At 41.6% G+C, this 27,102-nt stretch overlaps 1 protein-coding gene across 9 annotated transcripts in view; it reads left to right on the forward strand.

Moving 5' to 3' along the window:
• The window catches only part of PDE4DIP (phosphodiesterase 4D interacting protein), a 134,488-nt gene that overhangs the window by 79,254 nt on the left and 28,132 nt on the right, over positions 1-27,102 (forward strand). For 7 of the 9 annotated variants that reach the window (XM_075616851.1, XM_075616842.1, XM_075616843.1 and 4 more), the window contains 15 exons: positions 198-314; positions 947-1,084; positions 1,780-1,892; positions 3,870-4,012; positions 11,193-11,296; positions 11,903-12,117; positions 13,911-14,343; positions 14,738-14,924; positions 16,856-16,972; positions 19,152-19,647; positions 20,647-20,882; positions 21,242-21,293; positions 22,289-22,524; positions 23,402-23,548; positions 25,251-25,421. In XM_075616851.1, coding sequence (XP_075472966.1) covers positions 198-314; positions 947-1,084; positions 1,780-1,892; positions 3,870-4,012; positions 11,193-11,296; positions 11,903-12,117; positions 13,911-14,343; positions 14,738-14,924; positions 16,856-16,972; positions 19,152-19,647; positions 20,647-20,882; positions 21,242-21,293; positions 22,289-22,524; positions 23,402-23,548; positions 25,251-25,421 — 2,905 coding nt within the window. The remainder of the gene's footprint in view (positions 1-197; positions 315-946; positions 1,085-1,779; positions 1,893-3,869; positions 4,013-11,192; positions 11,297-11,902; positions 12,118-13,910; positions 14,344-14,737; positions 14,925-16,855; positions 16,973-19,151; positions 19,648-20,646; positions 20,883-21,241; positions 21,294-22,288; positions 22,525-23,401; positions 23,549-25,250; positions 25,422-27,102) is intronic. The other 2 variants (XM_075616848.1, XM_075616850.1) reach the window with 2 other exon arrangements.

A 27,102-nucleotide genomic window follows, 5' to 3' on the forward strand; every position in this document is an offset into this window, starting at 1 on the left:
GTGCAATTCGAAAATGATTGTAGAATATGAATGCTAAACCTTGGAAACCGGAACGTTGTATCTTTCTGATATTTCCCACTTTGGGCAGTAACAGACAAGCAGATTGGCACAGTTTAGTACAGTAATTCATATCCTGTGCACGCCCTTTCTTTCTGCCAGAAAAATTCACCTGCAATCTTTTGTTTTTTTGCACCCAGCTTGAGCTGTCAGGTCTGCAGTCCATCGTAATGAAGCAAAGTGAGCAGCTGCAGGAGCAGGCGGCGGATATGGAAACCCTAAGCAGGAGCGTTCAGATAAAAGAAGATCTCATTAAGGTCATTAGTGAGGATGCTCCACCAGAAGGTTGGACAGCATCCTGCTGGTTTTATGTAGAAATTAGGTGCTACCACCAGAAAGCTTACAGGCTATACAAAAAAAACATATATATTTCCCGGTTTACTGCATACCAAGTGAACACAGATAGGTTTTATCACTCATTCATATGGTTTACCAAATATTTGTAAACTCTACTTTACAGCTTGCTTTGAACCTGAGACAACCCCCGTTGCAGGGGTATTCAAGGGTTTTTCCTATTCTGTACCATAATTGTCATAATTAATAATTAATACACTGATTCTCAATATAAGTTATCAAAATGAGCAGGGTAAATAGGTTGGTTGACAGATCATTTACTACCAGTGTATCTCAGCACACACAAAATTATTGGTCTAAACATATGTAGATTTTCTTACCAATGTCGTCATGGTTCTTCAAAGCGAAAGGATTTGTCTTTAGATGTGGTGTTATTATTGACACAAAGATTGCTATATTGAAATGTAAGCATTGTAATTGTCTCAATTCCAGTCTGTTAATCCTCTAGGAAAGATAACGCATTGTTATTTCGGGGCTGGTACCATATTGCAAAATTGCATGGAATGTAGATTGTCTTTTTCTGTTTCACATCCAGGATCTACAGATGCAGTTGGTTGACCCAGAGGAGGTACCAACTGTGGAACGCCTGATCCAGGAGGTCATAACACTCAAGGAGAAAGTAGCTTCAATGGAGATTTTTGGCCAATCGCACAGTGGGGACCGTTCCCAGAAGGTATTGTAAACTTTCAATGCATATGTGTTTTATGACTGTAAAATCAAAAGCAATATTGGAAAACTACACAACAGTGCACGTAAGTATTAACATATAAAGTACAATTAATGCTTTCACTTTGGATTTACTATGTTGTTTTCCATTGAGGAGTTGCAATACCGGCATAGGTTGAGGGATATTTCATGAATACACAACTTATACTTTACTCTTAAACCTGTAATTTTGTTTAATAATGTCGTTCCTTTATCACAACTGCAGATTACCTTGCCAAGCGTATTAGAAATATACCAGACACGGGTGTCAGAACTATACCATAGTGATTGTGTAACTGTTAACCAATTTGGGATTGAAAGGCTCTACCTAAGTCTAATATACAGTTGTATTATTATCTGGAAATTGATCCCTGGAGCAAGGCACCATATAGCTGTGTAGGAATCCCCACTGTATTAATATTACTCAGACCCGGCCAGGTGTGCTGCATGTAGCAAGGATAGAGACCTTTAAAACAAAATAAAAATGACTCCTGGAAATGCAGTAGAAGGAAAGCATCACACACAGGGATTAGTGCCCCCGAGGTCTAAAGTATTTACAGTCTAGTTCAGGTCATGGTTGATCCCTGTGCTATAAAGTTCCACGTTCCAATAACTTTTGTGTGTTCTTTCTATCTCTTTTGCCTGTTCCATTGTCTTTTACAGCTGTCCGAGTTGCTGGAAGTGCTTGCTGCAGATAGAAACAGACTAAATGAAGCTTTAGAGACGGAGAAGCAGCTGTACAGCAGCCTAGTGCAGTTTCACACTGACCCCGACAGGTAAGAACAATGTACAATCGGACAGTTTAGTTAAACAGCAACCGCCAACCACGAGGACAGTCTAATCTTTTACAAGGTACTGTATTGCAGTTAAACAACTTTGTACCTTTTCACAAAAGCTTGCTTTTGTGTACTCCCGTATTGTTGACCTGTATGTGTTAGACGTTAACGATGCAATTGTTTTCATCAAATCTTTTGGAAAGTCTGTGATGTACATCTATTGTCATAATAGCCGGACGATGCTGATGGTACCTGCTAAATCAGCTGTAACAATAATAAAGCAGTGGCATAATACACAATTCCAGCGTGCTTACCTATACTGATGATAATACTATAAACATACCAATACTTAGTGGTTAATACAATGTAAACAAACAATGCATATATAACAATGTGTGATAATAAATGTCTCTCAAATAAATCAAGAGGAATAATTCCTGCAGCCGAGAACTCACGGATTGTCCAAACCTTTCATTCGGATGCTAAAAATTAGTTCTCTGTGACGCAGAGTCTCAGGTGATTGGGTGCCTCGTACTAAAGGAAATATAAAATAAAAAGAACAGTGTATAATACAAGGTAATTCCACTTGAAGACATGGACCCTAGACAGTGAGAGTCGTCCTCCATCTTATTGCGTATTCCTCATCAATGTCATAGTGGAATTACCTTGTATTATACACTGTTCTTTTCATTTTATATTTCATATTGTACCATGCACCTAATCACTTGGGGAGCTGCACCACAGAGAACTATTTTTTCATCAATAATAAAGCAGTGTCTGCTAGATTATATTTTTTCTGGTTGTTTTGGTGTCTCCCAGTTGAAGACCCCATCAGTGTTGAACCGGGGGAGACACCATCTTTGGGCCATAGGCAGTCTTGTGCCACAAGCCACCTTCTGGTGCTGAAGAACACCTTGCAGCTCGTGCCACTCGTATCTTCTAGTGCTGGACGGTGACTTATGGCAAAAGACTACTTAGTAAATATGGCCTTATGTGTCTTAGGGTTTCCTGAGATGGACAAAAATGGCAATTACACCGCTTCCTACCAATCCATAACAGTGAATGAATATTGTCATTGCTGAATAGCTTGCTGGGGGTGTCAAGAGTTTATTATTGAAGAAAATGAATACCTTATGGTGTTATAAGCAATAAAAGACAGCAGGAAGACTGCTACTAATGTTATGGCAGGTACAGAATAGTAATTGTGCCGGCTCATTGAAGAATAGTCAGAGAAAACTAATTTGGGGTATAAATGTTACATTATTGTCCAATTTATGCTTTCAAAAATGTGCGATTTCAGGACCACATGGAACTCTCCTACAGGCTTGAGGGGCAAGAAAAGACCATAGGTTATGTTGGGGGGAGTCCACACTCAACATTTTGGGTGCAACTATCTCCAAATAAATATTATTTGTCATAACACTCAAGGATCACGAAAAGTCACAGCACAACATCTAGCAGTAACCGCTAATTCTCAATAACATGTTACATTGTTATTTTTGGGTTTAATAGTATAATAAATATTGCTTCTTTGAAGCTACAGATGTAGCATGTTACCTAGTTCTCCATGGTAACACCATAAACCCTGTTGTAACTGAGTTTGCGTAGGCTTCAGGGACAATGTTGGTGCAGAATATCACAAAGTATCCTACCGGAGGGAACAATGAAGCGTGCTACATCTGTATTTGCACCATAATGTGGGCTTCCTGTCAGCAGATGTCCTGAACGGAACCTGAAAAAGTACAGCATTGTCTCCTCCCAAAATAAATATGAAGTACATTTCAGATTGAGTTCAGAAGAATACTTGCCACTAGAGAAGCTGATTCTATGTACACAAGCATTCTATTTATATACATTGTAGAAGCAAATATTCATTTGATAAGCAGAATTGTACAATAGGTGTGTGTCACAACAAAATGAGAAATACTGTACAGTATAAAGGAATAATAATCCCCTATGTCTGCATAACCCCACCAGCTTTCAGAACAGTTCAGCATTGCAGGCAGAGCTGTTAGCCGCACAGTCGTTGCGGGGTCAGCTGGAAGAAACCCTGGGAAGAGCAACGGAGCGATTGGCACAACTAGAATCGGAGAGCAGGTCACCAGCGGTCATCTTTGGAGGTGGGGAAAGGGGGAGTTTGAGCGTTCCTCACACGCATGCCTTCTAATCTGAAGTGTGGAGGGTATTCGGGTATTCAAACACTGCCTAGTACATTGAGAGGCTTGTGATGTTTACGGGAGCTGTTTTCACTAACACGAAATGCCTGCTAACGTTTGCTGGGTATTGGGTGTAGACCTTGTAACTAATAATAGCTGATGCAATTATAAGTGACCGTTGAAAGTTAGACATTAGTGCAATCCATCGGTGTCTGTCCTCTTTATTTCACAGGTTAAATGTATTGTGTTAATACATTCTATCCATCTCATTTTTATTTATTTCCTATCATTCGTTCACCATTAAGCCAAATAAAGTTATCTCCACATATTATTTCTTATCGTCCTGGTATCATGTTAAAACTGCATGGAGATCTGTGTGTTTGTGTGTGCGTGTGCTTAAATGTATTTTGTGGGTAAAAAAATATGTTTATATAAAATATATATTGTATAAATATATATTGTATTATCAATATTTTTTTCACAAGTTCCCCGTGACCTCCGATAAATCACAAGCAACAGTCTATTAAAGGTGAAAAGTGAGACCAAGTGAAAATTCCCAACCTTAAGAAAGGCTTCCGGCTTTTTCCTTATTTACACCATTGTGCTATTTTAACGTTTCTCTCCCGTCCCTCCGGTGTCATCATTTATTTGAGACTGCCCCAAGCATCCAATACTCTTTCAATCAAATAATACTTCCTCACAGTTCCTTGGAAGTTACTTCCGTCTTGAGAAAGTCCTATAAAAGAGGAATAATACAAAGATATTTGAATTAGGTACAACGATAACCTACATGATTACGGATTAAGGAATAAAAACCTAATTAACCTTTTACGCATGGTCCTATATTTTACAGTAAGATTTAAATAACATAAATTCACTTTGCCTCTACGCGTCCCACACAGATTTGTCTCCACTGAATAGATCACGTAGTTTGATTTAATGGATTCTATCTCCCACTCCTCAAAATCCTGAATCCCCGTCCAAATAGCAGCCTCGGCAAGACTTTGTGTTAAATGCGATCTCACACCTTACTGCATACCGTATGCATACTTAACTTTGCAAGATTGACACATTGCACAGCCAGAACCAGATCGCCAGATGTCTTTCCATGCACCGAAATACCATTCTCACAGCTTAATAATAGTCCATGGATTAGAAAAAAAAGGGAGGGTAGCAGAATAAGCAGAAAAAAAATGAACATGCTCTTTGGTCCAAAGGCTTATTATTTGCTTGGTGTGAAACTGCATGTGTAGTGATACTGTACCTGTGTAAGCTTCCAATACCTCACAGATCACTTGAATAAAATAAACTTGAAGCATGCGAAGACCTACTCTGTTATTACTCTCAATGCCATTGAACCCACATAATTATCCTAGGGGGTCGGGGCTGCGATTTCAGCAACCTTACCTATTGGAATTAGTGTGGGGCAGACGCAGGGGTGCACAAACCTTTTTCTTTGTGCCCCCTGCCTGCTCGCCCACCCACCCCCTCTTACCTTCTCTCCGCATCGGTGGCGTAATTTGACGTCACAACGTAATGTGACCACAACGTCATTTGCGGCCGTGTTGACACAGTGACGCGTCGTCAGAAGCCTTCGGAGAGCAGGTAAGAGGCAGTTACAGAGGCCTCGCGCGCTACCCCGGCGCTTTATTGAAATGCTTTGGGGAAGAGCGCAAGGCCTCTGTAAGCGCCGCGCCCCTCAGTTTGCACACCCCTGGGGTAGAAGATAATGAAGATAGGCACGTTTCCAAAATACAGGCACTAACTAAGAGTATACGTCAGGCCTATCTGCTATTTTCTCTGTAGAAAAAATGTTAACCACATTGATCAGCGGTTAACATAGGTCATTAATATTGCATTAGTTCCCAGCTGATTACTGATTGGAGCCCCATTGGTAAAGTGGATGAGAAGAGGCAGATTTGTGAGTGTATGCACATTTCTAAGAAAAAATTAGTATAGAGCTTGGGATGTTGCAGTACGAGATGTCTTGCCACATACAGTATTTACAATTATTTGTATCTGTTGCCCATCTGATACACAGCTGTTAACAGTACAAGCATACAGACAATTTAGAGGAATTGACTGCTATTTTCCGCCACATTCTACAAACTTGACATACAAACGTAATTTTGGAGGTGCTCATACAATGAGTGGCCCTTCTGCTGCGGCCAGATATACAGACAAACGCATGAACCTAATAAGCACACAACTTTGTGAAGAAATTAGGATATCTTTATTGACCTACACCTATTTCTAAGGGTTTCTCATCATAGCACATACTGACGATTGAGTCCTTAACTGTTCAGCTTCAGGCACTTTCATCATGGTCTTTGCTGGAAGCTGCCTAATAAAATGACTGAAATAAGTGAAGTGAAGACATACTGTACATTTGTCATTGCTTTATAAACCTGATGTTGGAACCTCTAATGAAACTCCTCATAGGAACTGACCTTGATTAAGGTCTCTTAGTGACTGCATTGCAGACCGTGACCTTGAAGAGATTCCCTCTGGGCCAAAACTTTGACTATTATGAAGCAAATAACCTATTCTTCCCTTCCCATCCGGATGTGCTTGATGCTTAGTACACAGCACCTATGTTTACTTTTGAACCTTTCTGGTTGTCCAAATTTGGACGTAGATGATCCTGTTGTTTAGTAATCCGAGTGGATGAATCCAGCTGCTGCACATCTAATACAGTCTGAAATCAGAATCAAGTAAATCTCAATATAATCTAAGAACTATGCCATGTGGAGTTAAAACAAAATAAGGACAATGTGGATATTTACTTAAATAGATGTTTGCATTAATTGAGTGTTTGCTTATTGCAATCCAATAAAAATATAATAATATATATACAATATAAATATGTGAGGCTCTTTTATACATTTGACATTTCCCCTGTATACAGATGTCCTGGCTACATTAGCACAGCATTTCTGCTTATTGCACAAAACGCTTTAAATGTAACATTATTACATACCTCCTGTTAAATACTCGCTATGAAGTGAATCATGGATTTGTTTTGTATAATAGACACATAGAGTTGCCAGGTGTCCAGTATTGAACTGGACTGTCCTGTATTTGGACACTGTCCATTAAAAAATTAGAGGTAATAGTGGACATGTATGTGCCCGGTATTACCTTTCTGGACATTGTGACCTGACTAGCTTGGGGGTCCGCGGGATTTCCCCGAGCAGGGCTGTTGCTAGGGGGTTGGGCAGCTTCCTCCATCCTGATTGGCTTCTACTAGATAATGCAGCCAATCAGGAGCAGGTGTCAGGAGCCTGAGGGTGGGGCTAAGGCCTGGGACATAGTATAGTGAAGAGCGCTGGGCAGCCTGACGCTCTTGCTCTCCTGCTCAAGCAGGAGATTTTTCGTGTCCCTGTATGAGCGTCAGCGAGCGCGCTTGTGTGCCAAGTGGGAGGCGGGGATAGGGCGCCACGTCACGGCGCCGACGTCACGGACTGCCATTGGCTTCTGGCAGTCACGTGACCGGCCCTGCGCTTCCCCGAGCGGCAAAATTTAAACTTGCCTGTCTCCTGCATTTCCACACGCCTCCGCACGCCTGCGGAAGCGCCGTCTAAAGCCGCGCTGATAGGGATAATGTTTCCCCTCAGCGCAGCTCAGCACGGTCTTTTTGACCATGTCCGAGGCCTAAGGAGTGGAGGAAACAGCATGGAACAGAGTAGAGAGAGGTGTGTGTGTGTCTCGAGCGTGTTGCCCCTTTCGCCATTGTGTCCAGTATTTTTGGGGAAGCCACCTGGCAACCCTAGACACAGAAGCATTTCAAAAGAGGAGCAGGTTTCTGTAGGAAATACTGAACTAAAGTTACAGTAATGTGGCCAGTTGAGAAATGTTGTGCCTTCCACCCTGGCCCGCAGCCGTGCTGGATTTGTGAACAGCATTTGGACGTATCAGAAACATCGAGAGCATCAAGATTCCTCACCAATTCCTCTGGGTTCTGCGGAAGTGAACACACGTGTGCTCCTTCCCATTGCTTCACACTTTATACTAAGCCGCAGCACTGAGGGAATAGTGCGGAAGCTCAGTACACTGCAGGCTTTCTGATATCTCCAGTGTCACGAATCACATGAAACATTCAAGCTGGCCACATCCTGGCTTCAGAGAATAAAGCAGACTGTCTAAATCCTTTTATTTCTCAACCCAATTTTGTATTTTATTTGTACGTAACATAGACATGGTATGTGTGTATATATATATATGCCACATTATTGTATTCCTTCATACACATTCTACAGGACGTGTGTGTGTGTGTGTGTGTGTGTGTGTGTGTGTGTGTGTGTGTGTGTGTATATATATATATATATATATATATATATATATATATATATTGTGACAGAAACCAGGAGATGGTAATAAATTCCATATATAGGGCTCCCAGGATACTGAACAGTTTCTATCCTGTTTAGGCTGGAAAGTGCAGCCTCATAATACATGCACTCCATCTCACAGTTTGGCAAGTGCTGGAACTGAGGGATGAGGGATCCAGACCAGAGTTTGTCTGCTGCCTGATTTCTGTCACCTGTCCTGCTAGTTAGAAATCAGGTATTGAAGACTGATTTCCTGGTTCCTCTTCCATCTCCCCAAGAGCCTGGAGGCAGGAAGGCTGCTGGAAGCAGAGAGGGGAAAAGCCTCTACCCAAACAGGTTAAATCATTCTGCTCCTTTTCCCCAAAATGCCAAAGTTGCTTATTTTTGTTGTTGGAAGTGGAAAAGCCACTCCAACCCTGAGTCAGGGAAAACCTTAGTTAAGTTATTGCTCAGGTGAGCAGGCTTTTGTTTTGCTTGTGTTTCTTTTGTATGCACTGTGGCAGTCTCAGTGCCTGGGACTGAATAAACCAGGCATAGCCTGTTTAAAGGAACAGCATGTTACGCCTCGTCATTTAACCTACCCTAAAAGACCGTGTTCTAACAGTCCCGGACAGACGGCGGAGCCCCGGAGTAAGCCGTTTGTCACAATATATATATATATATTGTCGAATTCAAGGCATTCACAGGCTTTTCATTAAAGTGCCACTTAAATGAGGAGCCTGTGAGTGCGTTGTATCAGGCAGTTGTTTATATATATATATATATATACTCCACTAGTGGCCAGTTAGCCAATTCAAGTGAGTGTCGGTCCACTGCAATTATATGTATATGTGTCTGTGTATATGTGTGTGTGTGTGTGTGTGTGTGTGTATGTATGTATATATGTACAGATGTAGCAGACGTTATTACCCCCATTAACGTGAAATAATTAAATGTAATATGGGCACTCCACATTGACATTTGTAAATAAATAGAACATGTTCATACTGATACCACAAAATAAGACTCCAATTACTAAATCCTTACTAATCTTGAGTCTACTGCCTCTGGATCAGTACACAACTGCTCAGTACAGATGCGCGTCACTTAGAGTGGGTGGACCATGGCCCAAGCGTGGCCGTGATCGCAGCCAAGCGCAGAGGTAATTTCCCAGAAGGATTAACGCAGCAGGAGTCCCTGCTCATGCTAGCAGTCTAAGAGCTGCACAGAGAGAAGCAGTCCCTCTCTCTGTGTCTCCTCGCACAGCTCTTACAAGAGATCCCACTGCAAGGGGTCTCCGGAGCTGAACCACGTTCATTTCAGGTCTAGGGACCCCCTCCTTCCCGTGTACTGGCCCCAGTATGGGGTGCAGGTATCTCGTGCAAGTTTAAATGTCCCGGTCACGTGGGCCGTGACGCAAGCACATTTAAACTTGCAGGAGATACCGGCACCCAATATGGAAGCCTGTACTTCTCTCGCTGCTCTCTCTGTGCAGCTCTTAGACTGGTGACCCGGTAGGATTAACGCAGCGGGAGTCCCATTCAGAAGCAGGGACCCCCGCTGCATTAATCCCTTCAGCAAAGCCAGCATAGTGGGCTTTTAGGCAAGGGGAAGCTGTGATCGGGCCGCGGTCAGGCTCCATTCTGCTGCAGTTTCCTTGCGCCCAAAACGAACTTGGTGATCACTGCATCTGTATACTGTATCACCCTGTCTTCAGCTGCGTTCTTTACGCTGCTGCAGTGAAGAAGAGGACATGTTTGTGTTGCAGGGAAGCACAGGCCATACTGAATAGCAGTGAATCTTTCCAGTATCATACTGTATATGCAAATCACACTTTACAGACCAGAGAGAGCTACCTCGGGACATTAGCAACCTTGCTACCAGTAAGGAGACTGCGATGCATTGCTCATTCCTCTGCCAGCAAAGGTCTTCCAGCGCCAGTACTGTGTGTGCCTTAAGGAATAGCACCTCAGTAAATACATGGCCCCAAATGCACAACTGCTTTAGCCTGTTAGGGCGATAAGGAAGCGTCCATGTTTTAAGCGGATACCTTCCCTCTGTCCTGAAAATAAACATACAACAGTGTATGACAGTACTGAGTATTGATGAAGTTAGTATGGTCCATATTTACTAAGCAGCGGTAAGCCAGAAGACACCTTACCTGCAATTCAAGTGAGTGGACTGTGAAGGTGTCTTTGGAAGATGACTCGTGGCATAACAATGCTTAGCAAATATGCCCCCTATAAGGATTGATTTGAGACATTTTGCTATTCACAGATATAACGCCTTTGTAGACTCTGTCTCCTCAACTTCCTTTTTGGGTCTTTTGGACCTTCCTGTTGCCTACTGACTGCCCTAATAAGAGTTTGCTTTTACTGTTGTTGTACTTTGTGGCATTGTCATTGTTATGAGGGATTTTAGGAGCCTATGGGCAAAGTAATAATGTATAGTACGGCCCTGGGCTTTGAGAGATTTATTCTATCGTGTGTTTGCATCAATCTGACTTTTAAGGCTTAAGAGTCTCGCATTGATTTACACAATCTCCTACATAGCGGTTTTTATTGTCAGAATCTCATTAGGGACGGGTCAAGAAACCCTTTCCCTGAATGGGAAATGAGCATACTAATGCAAAGTACATCAAAACATAAACATGATACACGACTATCTTAGCATACCTATGTTTTTGGGGCTTGACACATAGTCCCCTTACTGTCGCTAACAATGCCCAAGCAACTTGAACTGTCCTTTGATGACCTTGAAATCATAATAATATAATGTTGCCAGAAGTGTGATGATTAGGAATCTAGTTGAGAAGATACAATTCTCTTCCTCAGGTCTCAATGAAGATGAGGAGGAGGAGGATTCCAGCTCCCAGTTCACTGATAGTATTGAAGATGAAGCAGATGTTCATGCGACGCTGGGCAGGGCAGAACAGCAGGTAAGACTTAAAGAATTATATGTAATTACCAGTTATAAAATTGTGAGCCGTCCTCCGACACTATAAATATGTAATGGGTAAAACGGTTGCAAAAGCCAGTACAAAGTCTGTTCATAACCAAGGATTTGTTATACATTTTCTCACTCCACCATTGGGCTTGTTTAATGCAGCAGGCTGAATCTATGAATGAATAATTTTAAAGAGTGCCAGTTTATTTGGATGTACATTTACACAATCAGTGTATCAGATATCAACAGCGTAAGCTTTGTGGGCCAAATCTGCTAAAGCGTGCACTGCGTAGTAAATATGACCATGAATGCACAGCTGTAGTGTATAACAGTGCTGAGTATTGATGGCCCATATTAAGAAGTTGTAATCCACCTTTCAGCGCTGGAAGACACCTTACGCCCATTCTCTTGAATGAGCCAGAAAGTGTCTTTTGGAGTACCACAGTATAGTAAATATAGCTCTGTATGATGAGAGATGCATTCAGCCTGCAAGTAGTTCTGAATTTCCTGTATAAGCTGTTACGCGCAGTATCCTTAATGTTTAGGGAAATACAGTTAACAATAGATGGATGACACATCTGTGCTTCTGTGTGCTTAGAATGTAGTTAATTCCTCTGACTCCTGCTTTGAGTTGGAAGAGAATGTTGCATCAGCTCAGAATGTTGTGAGTGAGAAGCGCCTGCAAAATGAGCTTCTGCAGTTAAGATGTGAGCTGCACCAAGTGACGGCACAGAAGACCAAGGCAGAAGAGGAGCTATGTGTTCTGAAGGCCAAACTGAATGAGGCTGGAATATTCTCAACAGCTGACATAAGGTATCCACCTCTCATCTTCCAAACAAAGTATCATCCTCAAACTGCCATAGATATGCTGTGTGGTTATTTACAAATGAAAGATATTTTAATGGTTTTATACATTTCTGCCCCAGTGTTTTCATGTGAAGGGAAATATAATGATGTGACTGGATATCCGACACAATATTCAATGTGTTAGGGGCTCACTGAGTTAAAAGTACTGCAGTGATTTCAATGTTAAAACGATCAGGGTTGCATTCCAAAGGTGTTGTTAAAATACTAGGAAAACGCTATATTTTATATTGCGTTGTGGGATGAGCGATTAAACCTAATAGGACAAAGATTCATAACACGGAATGAAACACGGGGAAAACAACATTTGAAACATCACCAATTTGTGGATTTTGTCATCAAATTGTCCTAGTATTCTCAAACTTCAGTTAAAAACGGTAATGTCTGGCCAATTTAATTCTCACACTATTGTGTGGTATTGTACGAGCCTAAAAATAAGCCTAGTTTCCATAGTCGAGGCACCGGCCACGAAGTTGTCCAGAAAGTCCTATTATCGTCAGTGGCCACGATCAAGCACTGGCGTGAAGTCAAACCAAAATGTAAATACTGAATATCATTTCAACTCTCACATTATTGCGACTTGAAAAGAAATTACGTTTAATAAAATATCACAAACTGCAGAACACTTCCATGTAACAACTACAATCTCACATGCAACAAACTGTCCGAAAGTTGAAAAACATAAAACAACACCTAAAACTCCTTATTCTCAAGAAGGCTGTGATGCATGAACAGGTGCTGTATACTGACATCGTGGATACCGTGGAAGGCCAATAAAAAACCTATTGCGCAGTGAATAATTATCACTGCCACATCGATGTCAAAGTAAAAGCTACAAGTTGTTGTTGTACCGTGTTGTTTGTTTCCGTGGTTACACATGTATTTTCATTCTAAATATTTAATTTCACTGAAACGGTTAAGGCAAATTGTCTGAAAATGTTGTACATGTTGCAAAATAATACATTTAAATCCGGTCGATGAGATGTACAATTTTACTTTCTTTATCGCTTAAATAAACATAATTTGAAGATGGGAGCTGCACCGATTTGTTTGAAATTTCTGGCCGAGCTAAGTTAGGATGGAAGGAAGGTTCCCTCAAAATGTCGCCAGAATTGGTCAAGGCATTTGGCCTCTGGAGAGAGAACACACAAACACAAAAATGGGATAGGGCCTAAGTGATTTCTCCCGGGAGAGAAAGGGGACTGGCCACTTGGCCTTTCCCAGAAGTCACAACCTACCTATGGGCCATCTTCCAGACTTGGCCAAACCCGAGACAGTTGTCGTGGCGCTCCCCAACTTCGCCCCACCCCTTTGATAGCGGCCCTGTCATCGAACGCTGGCACAGGTTACAGCACCTGATCTGGTGTTCACTCCCATTCAAGTCAATGGGAGTTAAGACCAGCTGGGGTGCGCTAACCCATACCGGCTCTTGACGAATCTGCCCAAAGAAGTGTAGAGTTTGAAATGTGTTATTTATTTCTCTGCAGAAACAGATATTGACAGCAGATAATGACCATTAAGCTTGCTTACTCTGCCCAGTTCTAACACGTTTATGATTCCTCGTATCTATGAGACCTATGGTTCTACCATGTCTAGCATAAGCATTTATGCTAAAGGGATAAAGAAACATAGAAATGTTCCATTGAAAATGACAGAGAGGGACCAATTGTAAGGGAAGGGAGGGACCAAAAACTGAAAATTGGTTGATTAATGATATAAACATTACATTCGCTCAATTACAGGAACGTACTACAGCATTTGTGCCCAGAAAAGGAAGAACTGGAAGTAGAAATGGAAAGTGCAACGTTGGGACAACGGGAGGATGAGAAGATGGAGGAGGAGGGAGGATCGGTTGAAGAGGGCTTAAGGGTGGAGATTAGAAAGCTACAAGGGAAGATGGGGCAGGCTGAGACTGTAATCAAACACCTAAAGGAACAGCTGGCACTGAATTTCAGAGATGGGGAGGGGGCATTCAATCCAGACCTGATTGTTAGCATGGCCAAGGAAATTGAACGTCTGAAGATGGAGACAGCTTCAACTCCAATGAAACGTTCAGCTTTGGGGGGTCAGCCCAGAGAGGACATGTCTAAGAGACGTTGCAGCAGACCATGGTCTGTGTATGTAGGAGAGTTCGAAAAACCCAGTATTAAACAAGAGCCATCTTTTGCATTAACGGTGAGTTCCCAGCATCTGTACATTCAGAAGTACAGCACCAGCTAGCATTTACTCTGACCCCCAATGGGATGGGACCACAAAATACAATGAGCTTTCAATTCCATAAACCCTGTGTCTAGTTGGGCAAGGTTGTTATTGGGAGAACGAGTTGTCTGGGGGTAATGACAATGACAGTGTCAGTTCCTTATGAGTGTGGACAATTTACAGTATCTACCTGTGCTTCATGCACCAAAAATGTAATATGACTGCTCAGCAATTGTGGCCCCCTGGTACTGAAGGTATTAATAGAAGTAATGTGTTACAAAACAAAATGACCATTATATGTCTCCTGATAATCCATCTCATTTCATGAAATAACCTCACTGACGCCTCCAAATACGTGTTTTTTATGCAGTCTGCCACTCGGCCAGGCAATGGTAGTCCACATACGGACGACATTTTGGAGGAACAGACACTACATCTGCGCTCAGAGCTGGCACGCAACATACGGCAAAACCAAGAGCTACAGGATAAGTTGGTGGTGTCAGAAGCCACTGTACACGCCCAGACTGATCAACTGGAGCAATACAGAGTCCTACTCAGTAAGTGCTCTTGTTATAGAAGAATAAAAGCTGGCAGCAAATAAAGTTAACTTGGCCCCAATGCATGTCACATACCATCAGGCTATGTTGGGTAACACAAAACACTTTGGGCCTTATTCAATAAGGTCCAATGTATTTGATCGAACTGTGATTTGCCTAAAACCACCAATCAAGCCAGTGAATATAGAACAGGGCCTTTAGAATGATGTATATCAATTATAGCAATTGTTTTTCAGAACACGGATCAATTTTTTTTTAGCTGCGCTAATTTGCATCAGCGGCATACGTATGAAACTTGTTCATTTTCTTTCTGACATTTGGTGCAGATCCCTTATGTGGTGGTGTTATTCTCTGCTGCTATCTGGTGAATTTATTTGATGCAAGAATGAGGAAAACTGCACCTGTTTTAGGCTGTAATTTTGTTACATCCCATTATAATATTGCACTGACTACAGTATCTCCTCTTCTAACGCCTCATATAACCATTACCCAAAACACTCACTGGCGCAAGAAGAAAAACGTGTATAGAAAATAACCTTGATACATTGAAGCAAAGAGTCAAAATGATGCAATTTGTCTTTGGAACAGTACTCTAGTTTGTGACACTAGATAAATATCCCCTTTAATATTGTGATAATATTTCACGAAGGTTCCGCAAGCCTGGCCCAGTCTCTGAAACCTCACACAGGACCATAATTAGTAAGCAGTGCTACTCCATAACACTCCTAATATAACGTAATGGATATTTGCAGCCCATTCACGTGCACGGGCTGTGTAACGGCACGGCGTGGCCCTGTGCTCCCCGAAGAGTGTACCAGACTAGGTAGCACCTGTGACCGCCTGGGAACTCATCACCAGCGATGCCCAAAAATGATAAAAATCCTATCCTACAACCCAACTGGGATAGTAGCGTGTATCCCAATGTGGACCACCCAACAGCAGTGCTCTGATCTATCAACGTGCCCCCACATGTTAAAAGTGACCACACAACCCTCAAACGAGCTGTGATCACTAAAGAAAATAACTGGTGGTTTCTGGAGGCGATGGGGCCTCTGCCACCTTAGGGCTCAATTATACCAAATGCTGCCGCCGAGCAGCATAGTGATTATACCAGGGAGCCGGTGGGGACCAGGCAAGGAGGCGTGGCCGTGAGCAGTCCGTCCTCATTGTCTGGAACCGCTCACGTGATGTGGCCATCGCCAGCCAAGAACAAATCTGCGTGCACGCCGCAGCAGGTGTGTGTACTGCTATTGTTTTTTTTACGTTTTTTTCGGGTGCGTGGCGCCTCTACATGCAGCGCCGCATGCGTTTTCCTGTATAATCACGACCTTAGAGAACTATGAGAAAACAGAGTCCCTGTTTGGATATGCACTTCACCTTATATGTGTAAATTATACATACTGGAAAGAGGTGGTGTATACCACCTCCACTGATTTGAAATAATACTTTTTTTTATTTTATCTCCATGCCCTTTAAATTGTAGTAACAACAAAGAGTAGCGATTCAAATGCTTCACTGTGTAATGATATTGAGTACACGGAATTATAATCAAAGCTCTTTGTAACTAGACAAAATATAGCCTGAAAATACCACAGTAAGTCCTCTTCCAATGTTGCCAGATTCTGCCCATTAAACCAAAGTTAAAATCTACACAGCAATTTTGTTCTATTTCTACTTTTGGGGGGAATTGTGGTCACTCATGAAGGGGATGTGGGTCTACCCTGATATTTCCATTCAATGAGTAGAGGAAAGTTTAGCTCATTGGGCGTTTGTAGACACACTCTATCACTTTGTGTTGCAGCATATTAGATTTCAGAGGTGTGGGGGATAGTACTGCATCTTGGATGACCCATAGAAGATAGAGTCAGTATATTATATTGCCAGCAGATCAGGAGAAGAATTGGCGGATTTAATTTATTTTCTCTTCACAGATGAGCCTTTGGTAGAACAGAACAACAAGCAGGTGCAGGTGGACCTGCAGGACCTGGGCTATGAGACATGTGGAAGAAGCGAAAATGAGGGCGACCGCGAGGAAACCACCAGCCCAGGTAGGTTTTTTTAGGTCGTTTCGGAGCTAACGAAGTGGAATTTGTGGGGTTTGTACCAAGAGGTAACCTAACTCCTTGCTTTGCAATGTATTTCTCACTTCTAAGACAGCAATGTTGTTAATGGATATATCCTGACTGCAAAGAGTTACGTTCCATTGCACCATGTTGGAAATGAGTGATCCTCTTGTGGAGTGAGACTTAAAAGATAAATATATTATTTACCCGCTATAACTGTATTATTATGGTATTTTGGCAAACCGGGATTAGAACCATGTACAGTGTAAAAACATGGAAATCATGGAAGAAGACCATTTGGTTTTCCACTGTAGTCTGCTCAGACTATTCTGAAAACCTAGACCCTACTTGATCTTAGACTTATTTTGAAAACAGACACTATAGGGTTCCTTCATGGTACCGATCTCAATAAGTTGAGGATTTACTGAAGAATAATGTTATCACATTTCCACTGAGTCTGCTTGTGTCTATCAAGCATGGCCCTGTGTTTATTTTACTCTGAAAATGCTTCTAGCTTGTACCAAAAACAGATGCTAATATTTACGTGCCCTACACAGGGCAAACATTACTTCAATTACACATTTTGGATATAAAAAAAGCCCATGTTCATTCCATTTATATCACTTAACTGTCTTAGGTTACTTACATCGTTCTTCTCAGATATGCAGACCCATGTGTGTGTCTATGGCCTTTTACTGTGTGGAATATTTAGGTCTCTTAAACACACTATAAATATGCAAAACGTGTGCAAGCCCTGAAGCATTTTATATCTGTATATCAGTGCTCTTCAAAAGGTCAGAAAAAAACATATAAGTAGCAGGACCAGAAGTACACAGCAACATAATGTTTATATATATATATATATATATATATATATATATATATACATATATACATATATACAGCTCAACCCCCTTATAACACTATGCTTGGGGTCCAAAGAATCATATCGCGCTATAAGTGGATCACGTTAGAAATAATGTACAATTGTATGCATTGTACAATAAAGTATTTAAGACACCAATAATCGTGTTATAAAGTATTCATTAATACGAAAATTGGGAGCCACGCTTGCATCGCGTTATAAGCAGATTGGCGTTGTAACGGATCGCGTTATAACGGGGCTTAGCTGTATATATTCTGATCCTTCTACTTATATGTTTTCTTTCTAATCTGACCTTTTTAAGAGCTTAAACATTGCCATGCTTCAACATATAAGTATTTATAACATTTATACCATATATTTCTTTCATCTTAGAGTTATAGTGAGTTTTATTGTGAAAAATTGCAAATAGCTGTCTGAGCAACTGCAATGCAATTACCAGGAGCAGGCCGTCCGAGGGCCACTCCAAGATCCTTTGGCGGCTGGGCTTAGCCCATGTACAAAAGCCTGACTGTATATTGTAATTTACATGAAGTGTCCTGTAAATGGACATAAAAGGTGGCTGTTTGGCATTTAATACAGCATATGTCCGTCGATTTATTGGCTTCTCATATCTTTTTTGGTTATTGGGACCTTTGACTTGAGGGAATCACACATGTGACACAACCTTTTTTTACCTTGAGGCAAATGACACTAAACCTGTTTCCTTATTTTAAAAACGGTCTCTAATATAATGGGGACAGTTTACATCGTTACATACTGTAGTTACAAAGTACATATGTCCATCAAAAAATACATATGTCCATCAAGAATATACATCAAGTTCAACCTATGCTAAATTTAGATAACTGATGCTCATCCTGTATTTCTATTTACAGTATTTGATAAAGAGGAACGCAAACAAAAAACCCCAGTAAAACATCATCCAATGATGTTATAAGGGGAAAAATAAATTCCTTCCTGACTCCAAATAATGGCCATCAGATTTCTCCCTGGATCAACATCCTTCCCATGTTTACTTGTTTGGTATATCCTTGTATACCGTTTCTTTCTTTTTTTGAAGATATCTATTGTATCTGCCATCACAGTCTCCAAAATCCAGAATGTAAGAACTGTTCAGATTGTGGTGTATAATCTAAACACATATCTGACATTGATGAACATGTTGGAATATTTGCATTTTGTTTATGCACCGCACCATAGGCATCAAAAAATTGGTTGCAAATGTTCTTCTAACGTGCATCCTTTATACAATTATGGATAATGTTCTTCTTTCTTTAGAATATGATGAGCCAGAAGATATCTTCAGTGAAGCCAGCCTCATGGAAGAGTTGACTTCTCCATATAAATCGTGGGGGCCCTTGGTTACTAGTTCACCCTTGAAAAATAAGGCATGTTTGCTGAATGACTGGACCATAGATTGGGAGAAATCAGAAGACATCACTGTTCTTCAACAACATGTGAAGGACCTCAAGGTGCAGTTGCAAAAGTCACAAAAGATCATCAGGAGCCTACATAGCCGAGCACGCACATTGTCTGCCTCCAGTGACTGTGCTTCAAGCCAGCACCGCCTGAAACACAGCGTCTCCTTCCATGGGTCCACATCTCACAGCATCACGGACGAAGATGAGGGCTGGCAGTCCGACACTGTTGGAGTTCACTCCACCAAAGGCCTGGAGCAGCTTGTCCAGAGGGTGTCTGTCTTAGAAGCTCAGCTCCATCAGCCCCGAAGAGATGGGGGAGTTAAAGACCAGATGAGATCAGCTACATGGCCTGGGTAAGCAACAGGGCCATATCAAAGCAACAGGGCCATATTAAAGCAACAGGGCCACATCAAGGCAACAGGGCCATATTAAAGCAACAGGGCCATATCAAAGAAACAGGGCCATATTAAAGCAACAGGGCCATATCAAAGCAACAGGGCGCTCCAAGAAATTACAAATGAAGACGTGTAGATTTGTTGTAGGTTGTTATACGTTTTAATGAACCAAAATAATTCTTTATAAATATGGTAGTGTGTGAACCAGACGTGTTTCATATTAGTCTGTTCTACCGTTCACGAGCTCTGCACACACTAGTACACCTATAAATAACTTTATGGTTGGTCCTCAAAAAGTTACTACAATGAATGTACAGTGCTCCAGGGCCAGTTCAGCTACTAGAACTTTGCATTCAATTAAGATCCCATATCTGTTAAGCACTGCTATGCCATAACATATCTTTCTGGCATTTTCGATTAAATGGGCCTGAAGGTATCTTCTGATGCATGAATTAAAGAGAAAAAACAGGAGGAGACTAATCAAAAAAACCTGCATATGTAGCTTCTGGGTGCAGTAAAGCATAATTTGGCAAAGCCTCATTGAGTACATATTGGCCTAAATACGAAACAAAATGATTCAGATGTCATTATGTTCTTGTTGGGAGGAAGGCATCTTGGTTCATTTGATGTACTGTATTTGAGACAATGAGGCTGGCAATTTCTTTACTGATTACTCTGGGTTCTGCTTGGAACATCCCAATCTCATCCTCTATGGTGTTGCCTTGTGAAACAAGGGGAAGCAGACAGAGAAATGCAAAGTTGCAAAAAATCTTAATACGGGCAGAAGTCATATATCAATGTTTTGGGGTATGGAAACCCCTAAAAGAAATAACCCAACAGAAGTTAGACAAGGTGTATAAATAGGCGAGAACTACAGGTCTACAGTATATTGTGCTGCAGCTTCTGCACAGGTAACATCCTGTCCCACCACAATTTATGATGCCTTTTCTGTTCTAGGAAATATGACTCGTTGATTCAGGCGCAGGCCCGGGAGCTGTCACTCCTGCGGCAGAAGTTGCGAGAAGGGCGGGACGTGGGCCACATCCTCTCCCAGCATCTGAGCGACACTATCAAGTCCTTTGAGGAGCTTCTCCGTGCAAACGACGTAGACTATTACATGGGGCAGGGCTTCCGGGAGCAGCTGGCACAAGGGAGCCAAATGACAGAAAGACTGAATAGCAAACTGAACAGCAGTAAGTGGGAGCTGTTTCTTGACTGGCTTAGTTCATTGCATGGAGAATTTCATACCTCACCCAAACAGGAGTAGAATATATAGGCAGAGTACAATTATAATCCACACATGGCTTTGTATGACACCAAGGATGTCCCATCTCTAAATATATCAACATCATTTAAGGCCAGATAAATCAGCAATGCATTAGGGCTCCTCTGGTACTATATGTGTCATTTACCTTTATAGCACGGCGTGTCATCTCTCTCATTATTCCCATACTCATTCTAACCACAAATGGGAACATTTTCTTTTTAAAAAGATAATATAGGTTAATTTCCCAGAATGCTAGAGCTTTATTTTTTGTTTCCTTATTGTCAGAGGAACGTTTGGAGGTGGATGATAAATCGAGGCATGAATTACTGGCACTCAGGTAATTCTCTACTGAAATGGGCCTGTGTTAGGTTTTATTTCTGTTTTGGGAATTTTGAAATAACTGAACTCCTCGATAGTAAAAAAAATGTCCGTTTCAAATGTTTAATTCTTCCATAACCAGCTCGTTACAACGCAGCGATCCGCACTGCTCAGTGCTTTGCATCGTTTAACAGCAGAAGTCTCCCAATTACAGACGTTTTGCTGTTTCACTAATGGGAGCCTCTCATGTTTACGTCCAGTATACCGGAAATAACACTCTACATAAGCAGCCCTTTTTGAGGAGGGTAAATGGCCGCTTTCTAAATAACTGCATTTATGTATTACTATCTGGTTTAGAAATATCCCAATCTTATTTCAAGACCTGGTATAGATAAACATCCTGGGATAAGAGTCTGGTAGCAACCATATGAAAGCAGCAACTACCCCCAAAATAAAATTGAATTCCTAATATAACATGTTTGATATATTTCTTGCTTTCAGAAACCTTACTTTTTTGCAGAGTTTTTACCTGTGTATTACAGTATTTCACTGGAATCAGCTGTTACTATGGCATGCTGTATTGTTTTGATGTACAGTATGTGAATAGCAGCAGCCATTTGAATTTCCCTGGGAGGCAAACGTTAAACCAGTGATATCTGCAGAATGCAAGTTTGGAATTTTAAAAGGGGACATTGCTACACACAGCATCAAAATGGCTTCACAATGGTACAAACAAAGGAAACAATTATCTTTTCTTATGGTTGGTAGAGAGTTTGCCGCTATAAAATATTCATTTTAAAAGATCAAGTCCACATTTCCTATATATATATATTTATATATATATAAAATTTAAGATTAGTGCATTTAAGATCCTGGCACATATTTACTAAGCGGTGCTATGAAATGGGCCATACGGTGTCTTTCTCCCATGGAAGAGCACCACTTAGTAAATACCGTTGTTATCACATTTATCACTTTTGTAAACACACTGAAATCCCATCGTTCCCTTAACAGACTGAGTAAGGAGCTTCAGCAGAAAGACAAAATCATAGAGTCCCTCCAGTCCAAACTTGAGGAGCGCTCTGTGACCCCATCTAGCAGCCACGCTATCTCCGAATCCGATCAGTCAGACAGAACATCCTTCGTGTCGGACGACCAGCTCTCTACCAATGATGACTTGGACGTCTGCTCGGAGGTGGCCACAGCCAGTGACTATACCCAGTATGAACAAGGCAGAACCCAGCGTGAAGGTACTATATAATCGTGCATACTGATCTTCTGTGCCATGGTCAATAGCGGAGTTCGGCCAAGCATCATGAGACAGCCAGTGCTTGGTTGAGATATCTTGGGGGTTTCTATTTATTGACTGTTAGATCTTTCCATCAGTTCTCCTCCCCTAGTATTTTATTCTGAAGGCAGTGTAGAAGTAGGGCAGATGATTGACAGGTGTCAGCCCCTTCTCCTATCACAGTGGTTCACCACCCCTGACTTCCACCTGTGCATCCATTTCTCCATCCATGAGGGTTAACTCTCCCACCTATCTTGAAGTCTCGCATTGTGGGATTACTCTTTTCCCAGACACCACCACATGAGTTCTAGACTCATTTTAAGTTGTATTATATAGAGTATTTGAAATCAATTTCTGAAGCACATTCAACTGAAAATGAACAGGCTAAGATGTAAAGCAATACTAAGGGTCTTATTCTGTAAGCTCCGATAGCGTTGAACCGTGCGATCTGCACGGAAAGTCCCATTGACTTGAATGGGGCTTTCCGTGCACGGTTCAGCGCTATCGGAGCTTACAGAATAAGCCCCTAAGTATGAGTGGCGGACAGAAGAGATAAAAGAGGCTTTGCCACTTACTCCATCTTTTACTTTCCAACTTGTATATAGATTATATACATCAGTATGATATTAACTAGTAGTTTTATGATTTGAAGAAATATTATTGTACAAATATTTTTTGCCAGGACTTGAAAAAAATGTATATGGAGGCAAGACTGTACAGCCTCAAGACTGCACGTTTAAAGCCTCCAGCATGGCTTGAAGGATAACTTAGCACATTGTTTATATGAGACATTTGTTAGACAGACTTGTCACCTTTCAATCGTGGGTTGCTTTTCATAGATACCATCATTCATAAAGATATTGTGGTTGCTCTTCCATCAAAATCATCTCTTCCCACTTCCCATGAAGCTCAGCCGCAGTCAAAGCAGCATCTCAACGCATCATCTTCTCTGATTCACGCTTCTGACACTGTTCAGTCTCTGAAAGGTACGGGCAAAATAACGAGCAATATCCCTGGAACATTACAGCTGTACCAGTGTTACAGGCTTATCCAGTGCCAGAGGTGTCACGTTTCTCATTGCTGGAGTGCTCTGCAATGGATGCGTATCATTTTCACAACTACTAGAGTGTCATTTGGACACGTAATGTATGTTGTTTTTAAAACTTATTTGCTTTGAGCAGAACAATACTCAGTCCAGATCTCATTTTCTTCTCAACAAGTGTCTCTTTAACCATTTCACCCACAGGCCCCTCTAGCAAGGAAAGGGCTAAGACCAGGGGTTCTCAACTCCAGTGCTCAAGACCGCCCCAACATGTCAGGGCTTCAGGATATCCCTGCTTCAGCACAGGTGGCTCATTCTGACTGAACCACTGATTTAGCCACCTGTGGTGAAGCAGGTATATCCATAAAATCTAACCTGCTGGGGGGTCTGGAGGACTGGAGTTTAGAACCCTGGGCTAAGACCTTCGTCTTTCTAGTTGAGGCTCACAGTACAGTGTATATTTTTATTAAAGTTGCAGTACTGTTTTGTGGTTGAGTATTTACTCCAGAATTATAAGTGGTTGCTCTAAATTACATTATGTTTTGCTCAGTAAGTGAATATATCAATTTCTTCACATTTTGATACTACATGTAGCCCCCTTTTTGCCGTACCCCCTCCATGCTCTGTAACGTGTAACAGGCCCTTTTGACAGTTACGCATCATATTTACCAATCAGCGCATCTCCATGCGACCCCTTCCAGCTCATCCTAGTAAACATGGCCCTACATGGACACGCTTCATTCCAGTGAACGGCTGTATGTTTCTTTACCGACATGGAAGGTGTATTATGGAGTAGGACCGCTTTGTAAATATGGCCCTTTAAGGCCCATTCACTTGAAGTACCATTTATTATTAAATACAGATGCAGTCAGCGGTATCTCCACGTTGCCCCACACATGTACTGGTGAACCGTGGACCAAAGATAATCACAGCCATGGGCAGAGCAAGGGGGAATTTCCCATCAGGATAACACAGCGGGGGTCCCTGCCTCTGAATGGGAATCCCGCTGTGTTAACCTTACCGGGCTGCACCAGTCTACAAGAGCTGCGCAGTGATATAGGGTGCCGGTATCTCTCTGCACGTTTAATTCTCCCACGTCACATGACTGAGGCATTTAAACGTACAGAGATACCGACACGCCATACCAAGGCCTGTAACTCGGGAAGCAGCGGGTCCCCGGGGCTGAAATTAATGCGGTTCAGCTCCAATACTAAGTAATTTAAATTTAAAAAAAACATTCCGATCGGCTGTTGTGCAGGGAGAGGGACCGATTCTGTCTGCTCTCACTGCACAGCTCTTGTAGACTGGTGCAGCCCGGTCAGATTAACACAGCGGGAGTCCCATTCAGAAGCAGGGACGCCCGCTGTATTAATCCTGAAATAGTCTGGCCGCGGGGAAGCCAGCGGGTTGTCGGGCAGCTTCCAACTACAGTTTTCTTGCGGAATACTTGTCAATACATTTGACTGCATCTGTATGGCCCATGGCCTTTTTACTAAGCTGTATATATTATATATACGTATATATATATATATATATATATATATATATATATAATACGTATATTGAAACACCACTCCATTTTACTACCTTGAGGTTTTTTTTTTAGATGCATTCTTTCTATCTCACCCTTTCTTTTCCACCTCCAGGGCTCCATGTTACCCTTCCACCCAGCTCAGTTAATGTTCTACCTGCTGCCCTCCCCGCCCATCTGCATTTCTTGCCCTTTGGTGCCCACCCTCCCACCCATCACCCACCAGTTTTCTCCCTGGCAGAAGTACAGCAGGAGCTCCACATGTTGCAGAAGCAGCTGGCAGAAAGTGAGAGTCGCCTCCTGCACTTTCTCCGTGTTCCTGGCATGTGGCTTTTGCATGGCTGCAAGTGTCTACCAGAAGCATTAACACGTCTCGTACACGTTCCCCAAGCCTCTTCCTGATTCATCAATATCATATGTCGGGGAGATTCACAAAGCTCCAATAATGGGTATTAGTGCTCGATCGACATTAACTGTCATCGACTTGAACGGCATGTGAAGTTGATCGAGCTTCAATACCTTTCCTCGGAGCTTCGTTATCCTTCCCCTGCAGGCTGTGTTGCATTGCACATTTTTGTCTGACAGATGGTCAAATAATTGAGGAGTGCTGTTTCTAGCGGTGTCTTAGATTGTGGTGAATCTGTGGGGACACAGCATCAAAATCTATCGGCTGCAAAACTGGAGTGAAAATAAGGCTGCATTTACTAAAAAGGGAATAAACCTGTTAATTGGAGTTTTTTTCTTTGATAAATCTCTCACTATTTTCTGAAAAATAACACTGTACGGTCGCTATTCTTTAAACTGTGAGTTTTGCCATGCAAAATAACCAGGACCGGAATACAGTTTGATTACGATAAAAAAAAACGTTGCTGTAGAACGTAATAATGAATTCTCCTCGTTGTAAAATGCACAACCGTGCCTGTGCGGGCGAGATCTCTGGGTGAGCATTTCCATGTGAAATGCAAACTCTCAGCTTCATGAATTCCATATCAAGACCCGTAAATAAAAATACCACGTGTGGTGCATTCGCATGTCTTTCCCCATTATCGATTAGCAAACAGCGCTTCCACTGAGGTCAGGGATTCTGGGTAATGACATGCAAATGAGCGTAGTGTATGAAGACATGAAATTGTGAGACGTATTTGCATAGAAAATATGCAATTTGCACATCAAGAACTAAATCACAACATAAAATGCTATTTTCATGTGGTTTGGACATTTGAACTGGTAGGGAATATGTAAGATATGTTTCCGTACCAAAATGTGCAGTTTCTTATGGAAACGTCTTCTCAATGTATAACGAGTAAACCCCTATGATCGTAAGAAATAAAGATAATGGGTACACTATAGATGACCCTTATCTGCTGTTAATTCCTGTGTTTAGATATTATTTGATAGTAACAGTTAAATTGCATCATTTGGCATCCGTCTACAAGTTACTTGGTGCAACATTATAATTAAATAATATTAACATTTGCACTAATCAATATTGCTTTTATCTTTATTTATGTTACTGTTAAACTCTGCACCTAATAGTTTGCCATCCAATGTCAGGAATTAGATGAGCAGCTTTCTTACAATTACAGTAACACTGCTGTGAATTGCTGTTAGAGAAACTTCTTCCAGTGTCAAGAATCAGAAACTGGACACACACCAGGTGATTCATTAAATTAGGATAGTGCTGATTGGGGAACAATCACACAGAAAATCCCATTCACAGTATGTCAAAGGCAGTTTCTGGGCAATAATGCCTCAACCGGCACTGTTGTCGTTTAATAAATAACTTCCAAACAGTGTTCAAAGATTCTGGGCAGCATTTGCATCTGGTTTGCTACAAGCTTTAAGATCCATAGTAACCAGATTGGTCTGAAGAGCCCAAGATAACTTAAAGGCTGTCCCTAAATGGGTTGCTGCCTCTGTAATTAATAAACCTCATATCTACAGTTTAGACATTGTATTCTGTTGAG

This window comes from Ascaphus truei, chromosome 10, assembly GCF_040206685.1.
Source record: "Ascaphus truei isolate aAscTru1 chromosome 10, aAscTru1.hap1, whole genome shotgun sequence".
In the NCBI taxonomy this organism is placed as follows: Eukaryota; Metazoa; Chordata; class Amphibia; order Anura; family Ascaphidae; genus Ascaphus; species Ascaphus truei.